Source organism: Fundulus heteroclitus, chromosome 24 (assembly GCF_011125445.2).
Source record: "Fundulus heteroclitus isolate FHET01 chromosome 24, MU-UCD_Fhet_4.1, whole genome shotgun sequence".
Classification (NCBI taxonomy): Eukaryota; Metazoa; Chordata; class Actinopteri; order Cyprinodontiformes; family Fundulidae; genus Fundulus; species Fundulus heteroclitus.
Genome location: NC_046384.1, coordinates 1,634,631 through 1,652,577, shown reverse-complemented (window position 1 = coordinate 1,652,577; position 17,947 = coordinate 1,634,631). Strand labels below are relative to the sequence as shown.

At 41.6% G+C, this 17,947-nt stretch overlaps 2 protein-coding genes across 2 annotated transcripts in view; both read right to left on the bottom strand.

Annotated features, from left to right (window-relative positions):
• Positions 1-17,397, bottom strand: part of LOC118557845 (NACHT, LRR and PYD domains-containing protein 12-like) — a 44,964-nt gene extending 27,567 nt beyond the window's left edge. The window contains exons 1-4 of the mRNA XM_036128301.1: positions 16,033-17,397; positions 15,580-15,626; positions 14,694-14,789; positions 12,773-14,561 (exon numbers count right to left, since the gene is read on the bottom strand). Coding sequence (XP_035984194.1) covers positions 12,773-14,561; positions 14,694-14,706 — 1,802 coding nt within the window. The 5' untranslated portion in view covers positions 14,707-14,789; positions 15,580-15,626; positions 16,033-17,397. The remainder of the gene's footprint in view (positions 1-12,772; positions 14,562-14,693; positions 14,790-15,579; positions 15,627-16,032) is intronic.
• Positions 1-17,947, bottom strand: part of LOC118557842 (NLR family CARD domain-containing protein 3-like) — a 128,769-nt gene that overhangs the window by 28,296 nt on the left and 82,526 nt on the right. The gene's annotated exons all lie outside the window — the stretch shown is intronic.

The window sequence follows — 17,947 nt, the reverse complement described above, 5'->3', positions numbered from 1 at the left end:
GGCCGACATGTTAATAAAGAAGTGCCTGCTACCATGATAGCATATAGGCTGTCATGGTAGCAGGTGCTAACATGATAGCCTGCTACCAGGATAGCTTACTCAAAAACATTTCAAATGAGACAAACATTAAACATATACCCATTCCTGGACGGTGATTACAAAAAAAAAAATAAAAAATAAAAAACGGCCGACGCCGCCATGATCGCCGCTAGGGCTGAACGATTTTGGAAAATAATCTAATTGCGATTTTTTTTCTTAATATTGCGATTTAATGCGATTTTTTTTCCAGTTTAATTTATTATGTGTTTTTAAACATATACAAACAACAAATCAATTTGTTTCCTCGCTGTGCAGATTAGTTGCTAAAACACCTACAGCATCTAAACTCAGAGCAGAAATGATTGCGTTCTGCCTACGATATATTTCAACCAAAATTGCAATTTTGACTTTTCTCTGCATTAACCACAAGCAACAAAAATGGCCTCTAAATAAAGATGTTTGTAAACAAGGACTATTTAAAACAAGAACTTTTAATGTTTCTATTAATCAGAATATTATTCAAGAGAACAGCTTTTAATTGATTTGGACATCAATCCTTGTTGAACATAAAGTGCAACCAACAAGCAAGTCTATGTATTAAACTGATTGACCAGAACTTAATGCTATGTATGATAATATAAACTATAAAACAAGTAATAAAATTAGATTATCTCACTGCTGCAACTGTCTTCCCTTCCATGTGGAGGCAAACCCACTTTAAACATTTTACCAACACCTAATGGACGTGTCTGATTCACTAATTGCTACATGGCCAAAAATTGCAGACTCTGCGATTTGGAAATTGCGTTTTTTTAAATCGCGATTATATTGAAAATGCGATTAATTGTTCAGCCCTAATCGTATGGAGGACCAAGTCTTCCAGATCTAAAAATAAATACAGTAATAAATAAATGCTCAATAAATAAATAAGCATACAATTAATTGCCACCAAATTAATAAATGTAGGTAGAAATTAAATTATACAGTGAGACATAAATGTATATATCTCTTTTAATTAGCTTATTCTTTTATTCGCCTTTGTAATAATTACCTTATTTATTTATTGTGTGTTATAATCTTCAACTTTATTTATTAATTACTTATTTTTTTAAGTATTTATTTTTGTGCATGTTATAATATTTTTGTCTGTTTTATTCTTCCTTTGTATTTTTTTACCCTATATATTTCTGTGATGCTATTTATTTCTGCCTGTCGCTTTTACATTTCTGCCTGTCCTTTTTACATTTCTGTATGCATTTCTGCCTCATTATGCAAATGAGGAGGGGCTGTGTCTTAAGGGCTCAACTTCTGCCCATTGGTTGGTTAGCATTTTACTGCGTCGGTCAAATCTACATGGCTTTTCCCCGCACTAAAGCATTAAGTAATGTCAAACTCATCAGGCAGACGTTCAGTGTCCAACCTCTTAAGGAAAGCTGCTAATAGACTGGAAGAATTAGAACGCTGTACATTTGGGATCTGAATGTTTTTCTGTGGTTTCAGATTCGGTTTTTCCAGATCAGTAACTCATCGGCGGATGATTTATTCTACAAAACAGACACCTCTCTGCAACCACAGCAAGGGAGACACTGAGCTACAACCGTAGTTTCCTCAAAACGAGTCTCCCATCGCGCTGGGTGAATTACATTGGACCCTATGCAGAGCTCGCTTGATAAGAAAATACTGTGGTTGATTATAAAAGGCACAATATGAATTATCAGATTCACATCCAGGCAATATAAAGCACTACATATTGTCATTATTCTATCCATGTTGGTCTAATTTGTGAAGGAGGCGGAGTTTCATCAAGCCGATCCAACATTTCCCCCTCAGCTGCAACACTTGGGGTTCACGCTGCGTCTTTAAGCATGATCCAGCACCGCAGTGAAGTTGGTTTGAATTTGGATATTGGACATTACAGCTCCGCGCAGTCAGCGGGATCTAGCTCATGGTTAATCCGGTTGAGGGACTCCGATTTCGGCCAGCGTCTCTCAGCTGCTCCCTCCTCCCACACGCGGTGGTGCATTTAGAGACCGTCAAAAAACTTTTGAACCAAGCTCTCTTGAGAAATAAAAATCAATAAATGTATTATCTTGTGACCAGCTAAGATAAAGTAATATAAATTGATGCCAATAGATAAAAATCTGTAAGGCACACTTGTTTTTATTAATTTTTAAGCTATTTTCAATTTTCAAGACAAATTTGGACTTTTCTTCAATAGCTTCCAGGTCATGTGACCCACTCACTCAAATTCTTTGTGAAATTGTTCTACTACTTCAGCCAACTATTGTCTTTGAATAAATCTTAAAAATTGAAAATAGCTTAAAATGGAATAAAAACAAGGGTGCCTTACAGATGTTATTTAGTGGCATGATTTTATATTAGTTTTGTCATAGGTGGTCACAAAATACGGAATTTATTGATTTTTGTTTCTCAAGAGTGCTTGATTCAAAGGTTTTTTGGCGGTCCCTAAATGCACCACGCGTGTGGGAGGAGGGAGCAGCTGAGAGACGGTGGCCGAAATCGGAGCCCCTCAACCGGATCAACCATGAGCTAGATCCTGTTGACGTGGAGTCAACGGGACTTTTATAATCAACTACAGTATTTTCTTATCAAGCGAGCTCTGCCAGCGCGATGGGAGACTCGTTTTGAGGAAACTACGGTTGTAGCTCAGTGTCTGCCTTGCTGTGGTTGCAGAGAGGTGTCTGTTTTGTAGAAGAAATCATCCGCCGATGAGTTACTGATCTGGAAAAACCGAATCTGAAACCACAGAAAAACATTCAGATCCCAAATGTACAGCGTTCTAATTCTTCCAGTCTATTAGCAGCTTCCCGTAAGAGGTCGGACACTGAACGTCTGCCTACTGAGTTTGACATTACTTAATGCTTTAGTGCGGGGAAAAGCCATGTAGATTTGACCGACGCAGTAAAATGCTAACCAACCAATGGGAAGAAGTTGAGCCCTTAAGACACAGCCCCTCCTCATTTGCATAATGAGGCAGAAATGCATACAGAAATGTAAAAAGGACAGGCAGAAATGTAAAAGCGACAGGCAGAAATAAATAGCATCACAGAAATATATAGGGTAAAAAAATACAAAGGAAGAATAAAACAGACAAAAATATTATAACATGCACAAAAATAAATACTTTAAAAAATAAGTAATTAATAAATAAAGTTGAAGATTATAACGCACAATAAATAAATAAGGTAATTATTACAAAGGCGAATAAAAGAATAAGCTAATTAAAAGAGATATATACATTTATGTCTCACTGTATAATTTAATTTCTACCTACATTTATTAATTTGGTGGCAATTAATTGTATGCTTATTTATTTATTGAGCATTTATTTATTTCTGTATTTATTTTTAGATATGGAAGACTTGGTCCTCCATATAATCGCCGCGCAGGAAAAAAAAACAAAGCTTACCGTTCATCAACTCGGCCAGTTTTCTGGTCTTTTTAAGCCCTCAACACTCAATAGGGTAGTTCATTGTTATTGTTTTGATGCGGGTTTTTCGCGCATGCGCGCCGGATTGGTAGGCAAAAGGCGAACACAAAGGCGGCCGCAAACAGAGAAACTGACGAGTTCTCCACGTATTTTTCTACTTTAGATAACGTATTACAAGATCGTTTTAAGAGTAAGTTGATGATTGATGGTATCAGATTGCAAGATCCACACAGCAAAAGCCTGAAGGGACGGAGCGAGTCTGTGAAATGCTGACCAAGTGTTCCGTACCGCGACATACAGCTGCCTTATACTTCGGTAAAGTTAGAAAGATATTCACAGATTCGGCTTTTCCGGATCAATAACTCATCGGCGGATGATTTATTCTACAAAACAGACACCTTTCTGTAACCACAGCAAGGCAGACAGTGAGCTGCAACCATAGTTTCCTCAAAACGAGTCTCCCACCGCGCAGGGAGAATTACATTGGGCCCAGGCCAGTACAGACAAGAGAGCATGGAAGCATGAAACCACTGGACCCGCCCGGTAGGTTAAAAAAAATTGTTCGCCACGGATTATTTTGGTGTTTTTGTGGGTGGGGGTGTCGGCGACATTGCAGCGTAAACACAGAAGTACTAGTGCCCGTGAACGGGCGGAGGAGAGCGGCTGCTGCTCCAGACAGCCAGAGAAGCCGCTTCTGCTGGTAGAAGCGGTAGCGGTAACAGAAGCGGCTGCTGTAGCAGCAGCAGAAGCGGCTTCTCCGGCCCGTGTAGCGATCGCCACCTCCCCTCCGCCGCTATTTCAGTAGAACAATGACTAGAGCAGAATTAAGTTGTATTTACCGGAGATGAAGTGTAGACTGCAAATTCTGTCATAGTATGATGTCTCCCCCAGTCCATTGGGAGTGTCTGCCTGTGCTCTTTTCATTGAAAATATCCATTTCTTTCTTCGGTAAACGACAGAAACGTACATCCAACGATTTGGAATGCCTCTCTGTGCAACCGGGAGCACAACAAGTCGTAGGCATTGTTTAGATTCCAAAAATAAACTAACTAAAAGTACGCTCTAAATCACCCGTTTTGTCATGTAGTAGACGAGAGCAGCTATGCTTTTTGCCTACCCCGCGGACGCGGATGTAGCGCTGACATCACGCGTGAACTGGTCTATTATACACTGGAGTGCTAATCGTCGTCTGTTAGAACGAGTCGCTGTGAAGCCACCAGCCGCCATATTGGTACTCCCTATTTACCCCCAGTAACTAGGGAATATGTGCGCTACAGCATCGAATAACGAGGATTTTCTCATGTTCAGGGGGGGCTTAAAACTTTTAAAATGTCAAATGCCACATACTTTATGTTATGTTCTAAAACTGTCAAGTACTGAGAAAATCATATGCTGAAATATTTTGCATTTTATCTATCTATCTATCTATCTATCTATCTATCTATCTATCTATATATATATATATATATATATATATATATATATATATATATATATATATATATATATATATATATATATATATATAATTTAGAAATATATAAATAACAATACACAAAAACCTATATTTACATATATGTATACATACAAACATATACACATACTTATATATACATATAATATGAATAACATGTAAAATATTTCAGCACATCATTTCCTAGTAGTTGATAGTGTTAGTACATCCACTGACTGTAGAATTACCTGTGAAACGTTTTCACACAGCCAGAAAACTGCTTGTTGTTGCAACCAAATCCTGTGGGACTCTGTGAGAGTAGGGAGTAGCAAGATGGCGGCCGGTGACTTCAGGTTTTCAGTAAAATCAACACTTCAGTGTATTATATAGCTCAGTGGAGTATACTCCTTATGCTCTGCATCACTTCCTTTATCAAAACACTAGCCCTTTCAAAATAAAACATGTGACAACGCTCTTTTTTTAACAAAACCCTTTTAACAAACATTATTAGATTTGTTAACATCTTCCAGTACATAATGTTGTTTATGAACGTTTTTTCTTATTACAGCTTTAACACATTCAAAGTTGAACACTTCAAATACTCATCTAAATATGAATTCCTAACCACATAAGCCCTGACCATTTCAAAGGGGTTACACAATGTATCACAGAAATCAAAGTCATCTTCTTCCACATCCAGATCTTCCTCAGTCTCTTCTGAGTTAACTAAGGCCAAAGCAGAACAGGCTGCTGCACTGGCACCAGTTGATGCCTTGAAAGAAAAACATGCTTTACAAATGGAGGAAGCAAAAAGTTAAAGATGGAGCAAATTGAGCTAGAAGCTGATCTTGCAGCATCAAATGCTAAAATAAAGACCTTGCAAAGTGATGAGGTGGACCAGAAACCGTCTTTAGGTGACGGCATGAATGAATTTTATAGCTCTCATCAAGAACCACATTCAATAGAGGGCAATGTGGAATTTATGCACCTAGGTGCTATACCAAAAACTCCACTTCAACGGACCATTTTGGAGAGAAATCTTCTCCTGGGAGTTTAAGCTCAGCAGAGAATAAACCTCGAAATAAGAATCCCATTGAAAGTGAAACTGAAGCTGCAACTTATGATCGTAATGCATCTGGAACTGCACCAGATTACCCAGAGGTGGCTGTTACTGCTGATAATGAACATTTCAATGTTATTCAAAGACTAAATGACACAGCAGAACTCATTGCCAGCCAGCAAAATCTGTCTTTGTTACCTCTGAGAAATATTTCTCTTTGATGGTAACCCATTAGAATACCAGTCTTTTGTTCATGCATTTGAACAATTAATTGAAGACAAGATTAAAAATGATAGACAGACTGTATTATCTAGAACAATTCACATCTGGTTTGCCAAGAGATTTGGTTCGCAGCTGTTTACATATGGAAGGAAGTAAAGGCTACAGAGAAGCTAAACAACTATTAAAGGAGCACTTTGGAAATGAAATGAAAGTTTCTGGAGCTTATTTGGATAAAGCCTTGAACTGGCCAGCGATTAAAGCTGAGGATGGAAAGATGCTGTATGCATATGCAATGTATTTGAGAGGATGTTGTAATGCAATGCAAGATTTACAGTACTTGGAGGAACTTGAAATCCCATCAAACTTAAGGCTGCTAGCATCCGAACTACCTTACAAACTGCAACAAAGATGGTGAACCACAGCCTATGAAATACAACAGAAAACCGGCAGGAGAGTCAGATTTAAACATCTTGTCACGTTTGTGGAAAATCATGCTAGCATGCTTTTGGATCCTTTGTTTGGAGACCTTCAAGACCAAACATCAACAAATAAAACATTCCCAAGAGGCAAAGGTGAACTAAAATCAATGAGGTAAAAACAGTAGCTTTGCAACATCAATAGTTACTGAGAAAACAGGATGTGCTATAAAGCAATCAGTTTTGCCTCCACCACCTCCTGACTCCACACCCAGTCCCATCAGCCCTCACTGTGGATTCTGCCAGGGAAAACACAACTTGGCTGACTGTCTGCGTTTTAAAACAGAGCCACATGACGGTAAAGCTGAATTTCTGAGAAGGCATGGATATTGCTTTGGTTGCCTACTAAAAGGTCATTTAAGCAAAAATTGTAAGAGGAGACTAATGTGTCAAGTTTGTCGAATGAAACATCCAACAGTACTCCATGTTAAAAGTGCAAAAGTTTCAAAGCAGGACAGTCAAACGGAGATTGAAGAAACTCCCATAAGCAGTGCTCTTGTTTCAGGAGGTGATGCCACCGGGGCCGGGAGAGAATGTGCACTTGCAATTGTGCCTGTCCGAGTTAGGGTGGCAAAAGGGGACGAATATATTCAGACCTATGCTTTCCTCGACCCGGGCAGCACGGCGACGTTTTGTACCGAAAGATTGATGAACCGGCTAAATTTGAAAGGTCGCAAAGCAGAGATACTTCTGCGAACAATGGGACAGGAAAAGTCTGCAGGAACCTATGAGGTCAGAGGACTGGAGGTGGGAGACTTGGAGGGCTGCACATACTTGGACCTGCTGAAAGTTTACACACAGGATAAAATACCTGTCTCCAAAGAGATGTGGCCTCATCTCAGGGGTGTCCATTTAAAGAAAATTGAGGCAGACACTGAACTCCTCATTGGAACTGATGTTCCTCGAGCATTAGAGCCATGGAAAATAATAACCAGTCATGACAATGGAGCGTATGCAGTGGAAACAGTACTTGGATGGGTGGTAACTGGACCACTTGGTGTTGATAGTACCACAGAATATGCTGGGCCTATTGCAGTGTCCAGTAACAGAATTTCTGTTACTGAACTGAAGGATCTGCTCATCAGACAATATAACCAGGATTTCTCTGAGAACCTGTATGAAGAGAAAAATGAGATGTCTGTTGGGGATAAGCGTTTTATGGAGATTGCTTCTGGCTCATTGTATATTAAAGATGGACACTACCACCTACCACTTCCTTTCAGAAATAAAGACAAAGTTATGCCTGATAACTATAAAATGGTTAAGGAACGCACACTGCACCTTATGAAAAACTGTAAGAAGGATAAGATGTATACAGAAGAATAGACATCCTTCATGGAGGACATGTTGAAAAAGGACTATGCAGAAAAGGTTCCATTTGAGCAGCTTTGCAGGGAGGATGGACATGTCTGGTACATTCCACATCATGGTGTTTACCATAAGCCAAAGCACAAAGTGAGGCTGGTGTTTGACTGTACATCCTCGTTTCAAGGAACCTCTCTGAACAAGCAGCTCCTCCAAGGTCCTGCTTTAACAAACACCCTTATTGGGGAGTGGTTAAGGTTTCACCAAGAACCCATCGCAGTGATGGCAGACATTGAAGCAATGTTCTATCAAGTCTTTGTGGATGAAAAGGACAGAGATTTCCTGAGGTTTCTGTGGTGGCCAGAAGGGAACATTAACAAACCTCTTGAGGTTTACAGGATGAAAGTTCACCTCTTTGGCGCTGTATCATCACCAAGCATTGCTAATTTTGCTCTGCGTCAAACTGCTGCTGACAACCAGAAACATTATTCTGATGAAATTATTGAACCCATTAAAAGTAACTTTTATGTAGATGATTGCCTCCGATCAGTGGCAACCGTGAACCAGGCAATGAAGCTTGTCACGGATCTCACCAAAATATGCAGTGAGGGAGGTTTCACATTAACAAAATGGGTCAGCAACAGCAATGAAGTGCTGGCAAGCATCCCTGAACGTCACAGAGCTGGAGCATTTAAAGAACTAGATCTGGATAAAGAAAAGCTGAAAGAACCAATAACAGTTGAGTCTGCACTTGGACTCCACTGGGATACTCTCAGTGATACCTTCAGCTTTAAGGTGACCATCAGGAGTCCACCTGCTACCAGAAGAGGTCTACTGTCCACAGTGAGTTCAGTATACCACCCATTAGGATTTCTTTCTCCTTTCATCTTGAAAGCCAAACAGTTACTCCAGGAACTCTGCAAATCCAAGTATGGATGGGATCGTGTCATTCCCCAGGAATCTGCAAAGCCTTGGCAAAGATGGCTCAAGGAGTTAAATCTGCTACATGACTTTCAAGTTCCAAGATGCATGAAGCCTGAAAACTTTGATCCTGTGGAAACTGCTGAACTGCATGACTTTTGTGATGCAAGTGAGTCAGGCTATGGTACAGTAAGCTACCTCAGATTATTAAATCATCAAGGTCAAATCCATATCTGCTTCATGTTTGGAAAAGCTAGAGTGGCACCTCTAAAGCAGATGACCATAGCCAGACTGGAACTCACAGCAGCAACACTGGCTGTTAAGGTGGATCGAATGCTAAAGAAGCAGCTGCATTTACCACTTACAGATTCAACTTTCTGGACAGATAGTACCTCTGTGCTGAAATATATTCACAATCAAACTAAAAGATTTCACACTTTTGTATCCAACAGGATTGCCATAATCCATGACCTGTCCCACACCAGCCAGTGGAGATACGTAAATTCAAAAGTCAACCCAGCCGACGATGCATCAAGAGGCTTTATGTGGAATCGTTCTTAAGATCAAGATGGCTGACCGCTGCTGAATATCTCAGCAGAGAAAAAAGAACATGGCCGAAGCACACAGAAGGTCTGAAAGAAATACCAGCAAACGATCCTGAGGTGAGAAAGGAGATGACAGGTAACAGTGTGATAATGGAGGATCAACATCCAATATGCAGGATAATCAGGTATCATTCATCATGGAACCGACTTCAGAAGTGATGAAAAAGCTGAAAAATCCAAACCTGTCAGTGGAGGACATGCAGAACGCAGAGAAAGCTCTCATTTGTTTTGAACAGAAATGCTACTTTCACTGTGAATTTACTTGCTTGGAACAAGGCAAACCTCTCAGTTCAAGAAGTACCATCCTCAAACTGGATCCGACGCTCGATGGTGGCATCTTGACAGTTGGTGGCAGGATAAACAAAAGCGCAATGCCAACCCACCAGAAAACCCCATCATTCTACCTAAAGCTTCACATTTATCTAACCTCATCTTCCAACAAATTCATCACCAAGTTGGACATTCAGGAAGGAGCCACATGCTCTCCAAGCTGAGGCAGAAATTCTGGCTCCCTCATGCAAACTCCTTAGCCAGAAAAATCATCAAGAGCTGTGTATTCTGTAGACGCATGCAGGCCAAAGCTGGTGAACAGAAGATGTCAGACCTTCCTGAGGACCGTGTATTTCCAGACCTACCTCCTTTTAGTCACGTTGGCATTGACTACTTTGACCTTTTTACTTCAATAGGACCAAACGGTGGGGCGTCATATTCACCTGTCTGGTGAGTCCAGCTGTCCACCTGCAGATGGACAATTTCTTAACAGATTCCTGCATAAATGCTATACGCAGATTCATCTGCAGAAGAGGATCAGTGACGAGCATCAGAACAGACTGTGGGACAAACTTTGTGGGAGCGCAAAAGGAATTACAAGAAGCATTAAGAGAGCTAAATCATCAGAAGATCCAAAAGACTCTTTTAGTGGAGGGAATAAAATGGATTTTTAACCCTCCCTTTGGGGCTCACCACGGTGGAGTCTGGGAAAGACTAATACGTCTAATCAAAAAGACCCTCACATCAGTTCTAAAGGAACAAACACTGGATGATGAAACCCTGTCAACAGCACTATGTGAAGTGGAAGCCATCCTAAATGACAGGCCAATAACTTCAGTGTCAAATGACCCTAATGACTTAGAACCACTTACACCAAACCATTTACTCCAGCTGAAAGCAAAAGCAACCATACCACCAGGAGTCTTTGAGAAAACAGATCAATAATCAAGAAGAAGATGGAGACCAGCACAGTATCTAGCAGATCTTTTCTGGAGACGTTGGATAAGGGAGTATCTCCCACTCATGCAAGAACGAAGCAAGTGGAACAGCAAGAAGAGGAACTTCAGCCCTGGAGATCTGGTTGTTATTGTGGATAACTCGGCACCAAGGAGCACATGGACAATGGGCCGTTATGAAGATTTTTCTGGATGCCAAAGGTTTTGTTAGAAGCGTTTTGGTTCAAACCAAAGCCAATGTCATCCAGCGACCAATAGATAAGCTCTGTCTTTGAATGGAGGCAGCTGGATGACATAAGACTTTCTAACCTTTACTGTGGACTGCTTTAAGCATTAGACATGTTGAGAAGCTCTATGTAACATTTATAGACAAAAGGATTAAATTTATGTAATGTTTTTGCTAGATTCTAGGCTCCTGTGAATATTATTTTTGTAATTGTTATTTTGCTAAGGCTAAACAATTAGGGGCCGGGATGTTGTAGCCTATTAAGAATTAGATTAATTTATTTTTATACTAAATTATTAATGTAACAGATCTATGGTTGTGTGAATGGTAGAGCTATTGTTTATTGGTTTATTTATTGGTTTAGCTTAGACCCTCCTCCTTGTCAGTGCGCCTCCTGCTGAGATTAACAAGTAGAAGCAGCTGCTGAGGTGGATCTGATTGTTTGGTGAACCAGTGAGGAGTGAAACAGTTTTTCTACACACACACACACACACACACACACACACACACACACACACACACACACACACACACACACACACCAGTTAACCTTTAAATTAGAATTTTTTCTAAGTCAACTCAGAGAATATTTCTGTTATTTTTGTAAGTGAAGAAAACAGACCTTTGGAAACTGGGAAATTCTCCACGAATGCTTTTTGTTATGAAAAACCTCCTCCTGAGAACTACTCTGGCAATTTTAGATTTTTGGAAACTATTCAAATGCAAGAGTAGCCGTAACACCCAAACCTTTTTAACTATTGTTAGCATGGATTTACTTGGACTAACTTTAAACTATGAACTAGTTTATTATCTAATTTATGTCATTTATTCCCACCATGAATGTATTGCTGTCTGTTAACAAAAGGCAGGACACTGTTCATTTGTTCTCTATTGTTCTTGATCTCAAAGGTCTTTTTCCTGGTTAAACTAAACTAAAAATGAAGCTGTTGCTCCTCTCCTGTTTCTTGGTGTAGGGGTGCTGGAGAGGCGCATTTAGACAGAGACAGTTCTGCACCATGAGTTCTGGTTCTGTTCTGTTTAGTGACATCCTCTGTTCTGCAGTCAGCTTTAGAAACCTGCCTGCCTTCAGACAACTGTTTGTTAACCAATGGTTGAAGAGCAAATAAAGCCACATGTCTCTTCTTGTGGGCTCACCTATGTGGCTTTACACAGTGGGGGGGGGGGGGCTTACTCCAAGGGTTGAAGATGTCAGTGACAGTCGTAGACACTGGCAGACAAACATAGTTGTGGACTGTTTCAGAGAACAATGAAAGCTAACCTATTACTTAGAGGTTAGGAACTGAACAGCAGACAAACCAAGGCTGGTCAACCATGCCGCTCATCTGGGCTGTTTTTCACACAATGTTTCTGATCTTCTCTGATTTATTTAGTTTTTACAAAGAAGTCATTTACGGCCCAGATTACCATCACCAGCGGACCAGAAGTGGCCCACAGACCATCAGTTCAATAGCCCTGACCTAAAGAGGGATTTTCTAAAGAGGTGAATTATGGGTAACAGCCCAATGAGTGAAGAGCTGTTTAAAGTTTAAAATGTGTCTCTGGATGATTGAATCTTTCTAAAAGATCAAAATCTCTAAATACCAAAAGCTGCAGCAGAGCTGACCTGAATGAGCTGAAGATTTAGAAATCTGATGGTTGAAATAGTCCAAAGTATGAAGGAAGTAGTTAAAGGTCCAAAAACGTCCAGAACCGACTGAATAATGAAGAATAAACCGGATAAGCAATAATGCTGAATCAGCATCAGTCAATGAAGACATCTGGACTCACCGAGCCTTTCTGCAGTTCCTCACAGCTGGAACCAGTCTCAGTCGTCCTGCTTCTGATGTGTTGTACTTCTCCAGGTCCAACTCATCCAGAACCTCCTCTGACATCTGCAGCATGTAGGCCAGAGCTGAGCACTGGATCTCTGAGAGCTTCTCTGATCTGTTCTCTGATTTCAGGAACTGTTGGATCTCCTGATAAACTGAGAGGTCCTTCATCTCCATCAGACAGTGGAAGATGTTGATGCTTCTGTCAGGAGAGATTTCATCACCAGTGTTCATCTCCTTCAGGTTGGTGATGACTCTCTGGATGGTTCCTGGACTGTTCTCTGTCTGACCCAGCAGGCCTCCTAAGAGTCTCTGGTTGGACTCCACAGAGAGGCCATGAAGGAAGCGAGCAAACAGGTCCAGGTGGCCATTTTCACTTCTGAGGGATTTATCCATGATTCTCTTCAGGAACTCATCCAGAGATGTTTCACTGTATTTATCTCCCAGGAAGTTCTCCACCACCTGTGTGTTCCTGCTGGTGAAGCAGTGGAACATGTAGACTGCAGCCAGAAACTCCTGAATGCTCAGATGAACAAAGCAGTAGACTGCTTTCTGGAAGATCACGCTCTCTCTCTTGAAGATCTCTGTACAAACTCCTGAGTACACCGAGGCCTCTGTGACATCCAGACCACACTGCTGCAGGTCTTCTTGGTAGAACATGATGTTTCCTTTCTCCAGATGTTCCAACGCCAGCCTCCCCAGCTTCAGGAGAACTTCCCTGTCAGCCTCCATCAGCTCCTGTGGACTCCTCCCATGTCCTCCATGGTACTTGTTCTTCTTCCTCCTGGTCTGGACCAGCAGGAAGTGAGAGTACATGTCAGTCATGGTCTTGGGCAGCTCTCCTCTCTGCTCTGTGGTCAACATGTTCTCCAGAACCGTAGCAGTGATCCAGCAGAAGACTGGGATTCCACACATGATGTGGAGGCTCCTGGAGGTCTTGATGTGGGAGATGATTCTGCTGGACAGCTCTTCATCACTGAACCTCCTCCTGAAGTACTCCTCCTTCTGGGCGTCGCTGAAGCCTCGTACCTCTGTTACCCTGGCAACACATGAAGGAGGGATCTGATTGGCCGCTGCAGGTCTGGAGGTGATCCAGACCAGAGCCGAGGGAAGCAGGTTCCCCTTGATGAGGTTTGTCAGCAGAACGTCGACTGATGACTTCTGTGTGACGTCAGAAACCAGCCGACTGTGGCTGAAGTCCAGAGAAAGTCTGCTTTCATCCAGGCCGTCAAAGATGAAGAGAAGTTTGTGGCGAGCCAGCTGCTCTGCTGGGAGCTTCTGGAGGGTTGGATGGAAAACATGGAGCAGCGTGAGAAGACTGTGCTGCTCACCTCTGATCAGGTTCAGCTCCCTGAACGACAGCAGAACCACCACACGGACATCTTGGTTCTCCAAGCCCTCGGCCCAGTCCAGAGTGAACTTCTGCACTGAGAAGGTTTTTCCAACACCAGCCACGCCGTTGGTCAGAACCACTCTGATGGCTCCATGTTGGTCAGGTGAGGCTTTAAAGATGTCGTGGCACCTGATTGGAGAGTCATGGAGGTTCTGGATCCTGGAAGCTCTCTCCAGCTGCTTCACCTCATGTTGGCTATTAACCTCTTCACTCTGTCCCTCTGTGATGTAGAGATCAGTGTAGATCCTGTTGAGGAGGGTTCTACTTCCTGGTTCATCACTTCCTTCAGTCACACGTTCACATCTCCTCCTCAGACTGATCTTATGTTCCTCTAGAACCTCCTGCAGACCAACATCTGCTGGAACAGAGAAGAAGAGACAACTGAAGGAAAAAGCTGATTTAGTGATGAAGTTGGAGCAGAAACATCTGGAACATCAGGAGGTGTCATCATTAGAAGGTCTCTTAGTTCACATGATGTGATGCTAACCAATGGGATCCATCCTTAGAAGCAGAACCTTGTTAGATGGTCAGACAGCAGAGTTGTGCCTCTGCTTTGTGGCCAGTATCTGTTCACTGTCAGGATCTGATTCACAAAGCAGATCAGATGAAGAAATGCTGACAGAAACATGCAGCAGCTTTCAGCAACATCAACTCTTTAGCATCAGGTCACCATTGTCCTCATTTCTCTGCTTCTATCTGACCTTCTCCCACAAACACAGCAGCTACAGAAGAGGCAGAGAGACAGAAAATGCTTCCTGGCAGCATTTTCAGCCTTAATGAAGGAAATCTGGAGGAAATGCTCTAATCTGCCAGAGAAACAGCTCCTTGGATCAGCTAGTGTTCACATTTCAGATGCTTTTCTCCCTCACAGACTGGATTGGATGTTTTTAGAGAATAATTACAGATTAGAAATGACATGGGACTGATTTGGTCCTTTAGAAGTAAACAGCAGATAGAAATATTCCATGTTTCTACAAATATATCTGCTGTAATCTGGGATCTATTGTCAGAGGAAATAAAGCTTTCTGTCTCTCAGACTTTCCTTCCCTCTTTCTGTAAAGCAGCAGTGCAGCAGCTTGTTTTCTCCACCTTTTTGTTTCCATCAAAATGAGCTGCAGCTTTAAGGAGATCTTCAGTTTTAATGCATTTAGCACAAAGGGCTGAAAACAGAAGCACTTCAAAGCAAACCCAATAGGTTGTTGGGTTGAACACAGACGTTACATTTACAGCAGCTGGAAATCCAGAGATTCAGGGCAAATAATCGATCCCAGAAAGACTTTAAACACTTAGATTCCCAAATGCCAACTAAAGACGAGGAATTAGTCCAACAGAGACGATAGAAGGAAGTTCTGATTGGAGATGTTCAGTCTCACCTGGAGCACAGCTGCTCTGATTGGCTGCCAGCAGTCCAGGTCCTGGTCTGAAGAAGTAAAACAAAAGTAATCACACCCCTTCTCCTTCCTTTAGATCTTAACATAAATGCTCTTCCTAATTCATGCTTTACTTACCAGTTTATAAAACTCTAAGGTCCATTTTTAAACAAATGAATGAATATGCTTCTAAACATATATTTACACATTTCCATGCCAACAATTCTCCCTACAGCCAATGTGACTAAGACCATTGTACATGTGTGTATAACCAGGCCCAATGTTTCTGCAGTGAATACTACTGGTTTATTGACTAACAGCTGATGATTATGGAGCTTTAAGTTAAGTTAAAGTTCTAAACTAATTTACTTTCACTTTATAAACTGAAGACTGAGTAAATATTATGTTTTATATCTCTGTGGAATCACAAGGATCAGTTAGAAACTGGGTTCTTACTCTGAGTCTGAGGGTCCAGGTTCTTCACTGAAGTCTGGATTGTTTCCTTTGGACCGGTCACTCCTCATAGACGGACTGATGGGTCCTGGAGGTTCTGCTCTGTTCTCCATCTCCTGGACTTCAGTCAGCCTGAGAGAGGAACCAGAACCAGTCAGTTCCCAGTGGTTCAGGTCCAGTCAGTGTTCTGTAGAGCAGAAAGCTGGTTCCCATCATGTGTGTAGAGGACCAGAGGAACCTGAGTTCAGCAGGTACCATCTGGGTCTGGATTGTCCTCTCCTTCACTACTTCATGCACCTCCTGATGTCTGCTGGCTGATCTCCTCAGAACCATCTGGAGAAGTTCTGCTTTCTTCAGAGAATGAAGCTAAAACTGAGGCTGAAACCTTTTCAGGTCTGAACTGGAATCCTGTTCCAGGTCTGTAGAAACATCCAGAGTGAATGAAGGAGGGAACATTTCCTCTGAAGTTCTGATGTGTTGGTTCTGAACACAGCGGCCCACAAAGATGAACAAAGATGCTGCAGCTTCACTGCTAAAAGGAACTAAAAGCAAGTAAAACTGGATTGAAATGAGTGTTTTTGTCCTTGATCTGAGCAGCTAAATAGGATTATCTGCCAACTGAATACGATTTAGCTCTTAATATAGGATCAACTCATCTCCATCATCTTATTTCAAGGTCAGTATATCTAATTATCTTATTTTAGGGATCAAAATACTCATTCCATTGGCAGATAATCTGATTTAGCTGCTCAAATCAAGGACAAATACACTCATTTCCAGAAAGTTTTACTTCCTTTTAGTTCTCTTCTGCAGCTTGTAACTCTTCTCTTGGACCATCCTGCAGGTCATTCTCCAGAAGAACAGCAGAGATGGATTTATCTGATTGAAGATTTTACCATGATGAGCTCAATCAGAACCAAGATGTTCCTCTGAAAAAGATTTGATTTAGGAGGAACATCTTGGTGTTTCAGCTCCTTTATGACCAAAGTTATATTCAGGTGACCTGAAGCTTTTCTCTATTTATTTCTTTGGCTGTAGAATCCAAACTGTGCAGGGAGTGTCCTTCTGCCGTTTTCTCCAAGACTTCTTCAACTTTCACTATCTGACAGTTATTCAGTATTAATTGTGTTTCTGACTGAGCAATAACTGTTTAAAGGACAAAGCAACAAACTTCAGGCAAGTCCTGTCTGCTGAATAAACGGCAATGAGAGGGTTAAAAGTGACGCTGTTACAAACTAGTCTGCATGAACTGCTGAACAACATTTCTGGCTCCTTTTCATTCCATAGAAACTTTGATATTTGTCAATTAGGGCAGCCATTTAAAAGTATTAATAAACTATATGAAGCCTAGGTGGAAATTCAACTGAAGAAACTGAATTACTTACATTCATCCAATCAGAGGCTCATCCCCTCCGACGTAAGCCAATCAGCTTTGAACCAGACCTCCACGAAGCCCAATCAGCATCCAGAGTTCATCTTAAAGGTCTTCAAATCACGTCTCAGCCTGCTACCCAGCCAAAGCTCAAGCAGTGGTTGGCCAATGTCTGATTAGGACTCAGATGACCTGATTCAACCCACCTCCATCCCTTCTCCACCATGGTAGCCAAGCTCCATCTGGCTTTCCCATGGTGCTCCTTCAACCTCGTCCCTATCAGAGTGGAATTCCTCCTGGACTCTGACTGCATTCCCTGTCACATCTCAATGGGTCCGGCAGAAGACCGCCATGTTGAGCCTGGTTCTGCCACAGGTTTCTTCCCAAAGGGGAGTTTTTCCTCTCCACTGTCGCTTCATGCTTGCTCATCATGGACAGGTTGATGCAAACCTGTGTTTATCCAAGCTGGACATCTATCTTTGTGGGTCCCTGAGTGAAGCACTAGTATCAGCTCTCCCAGTCTACTGGATCTCACCAATACAGCTC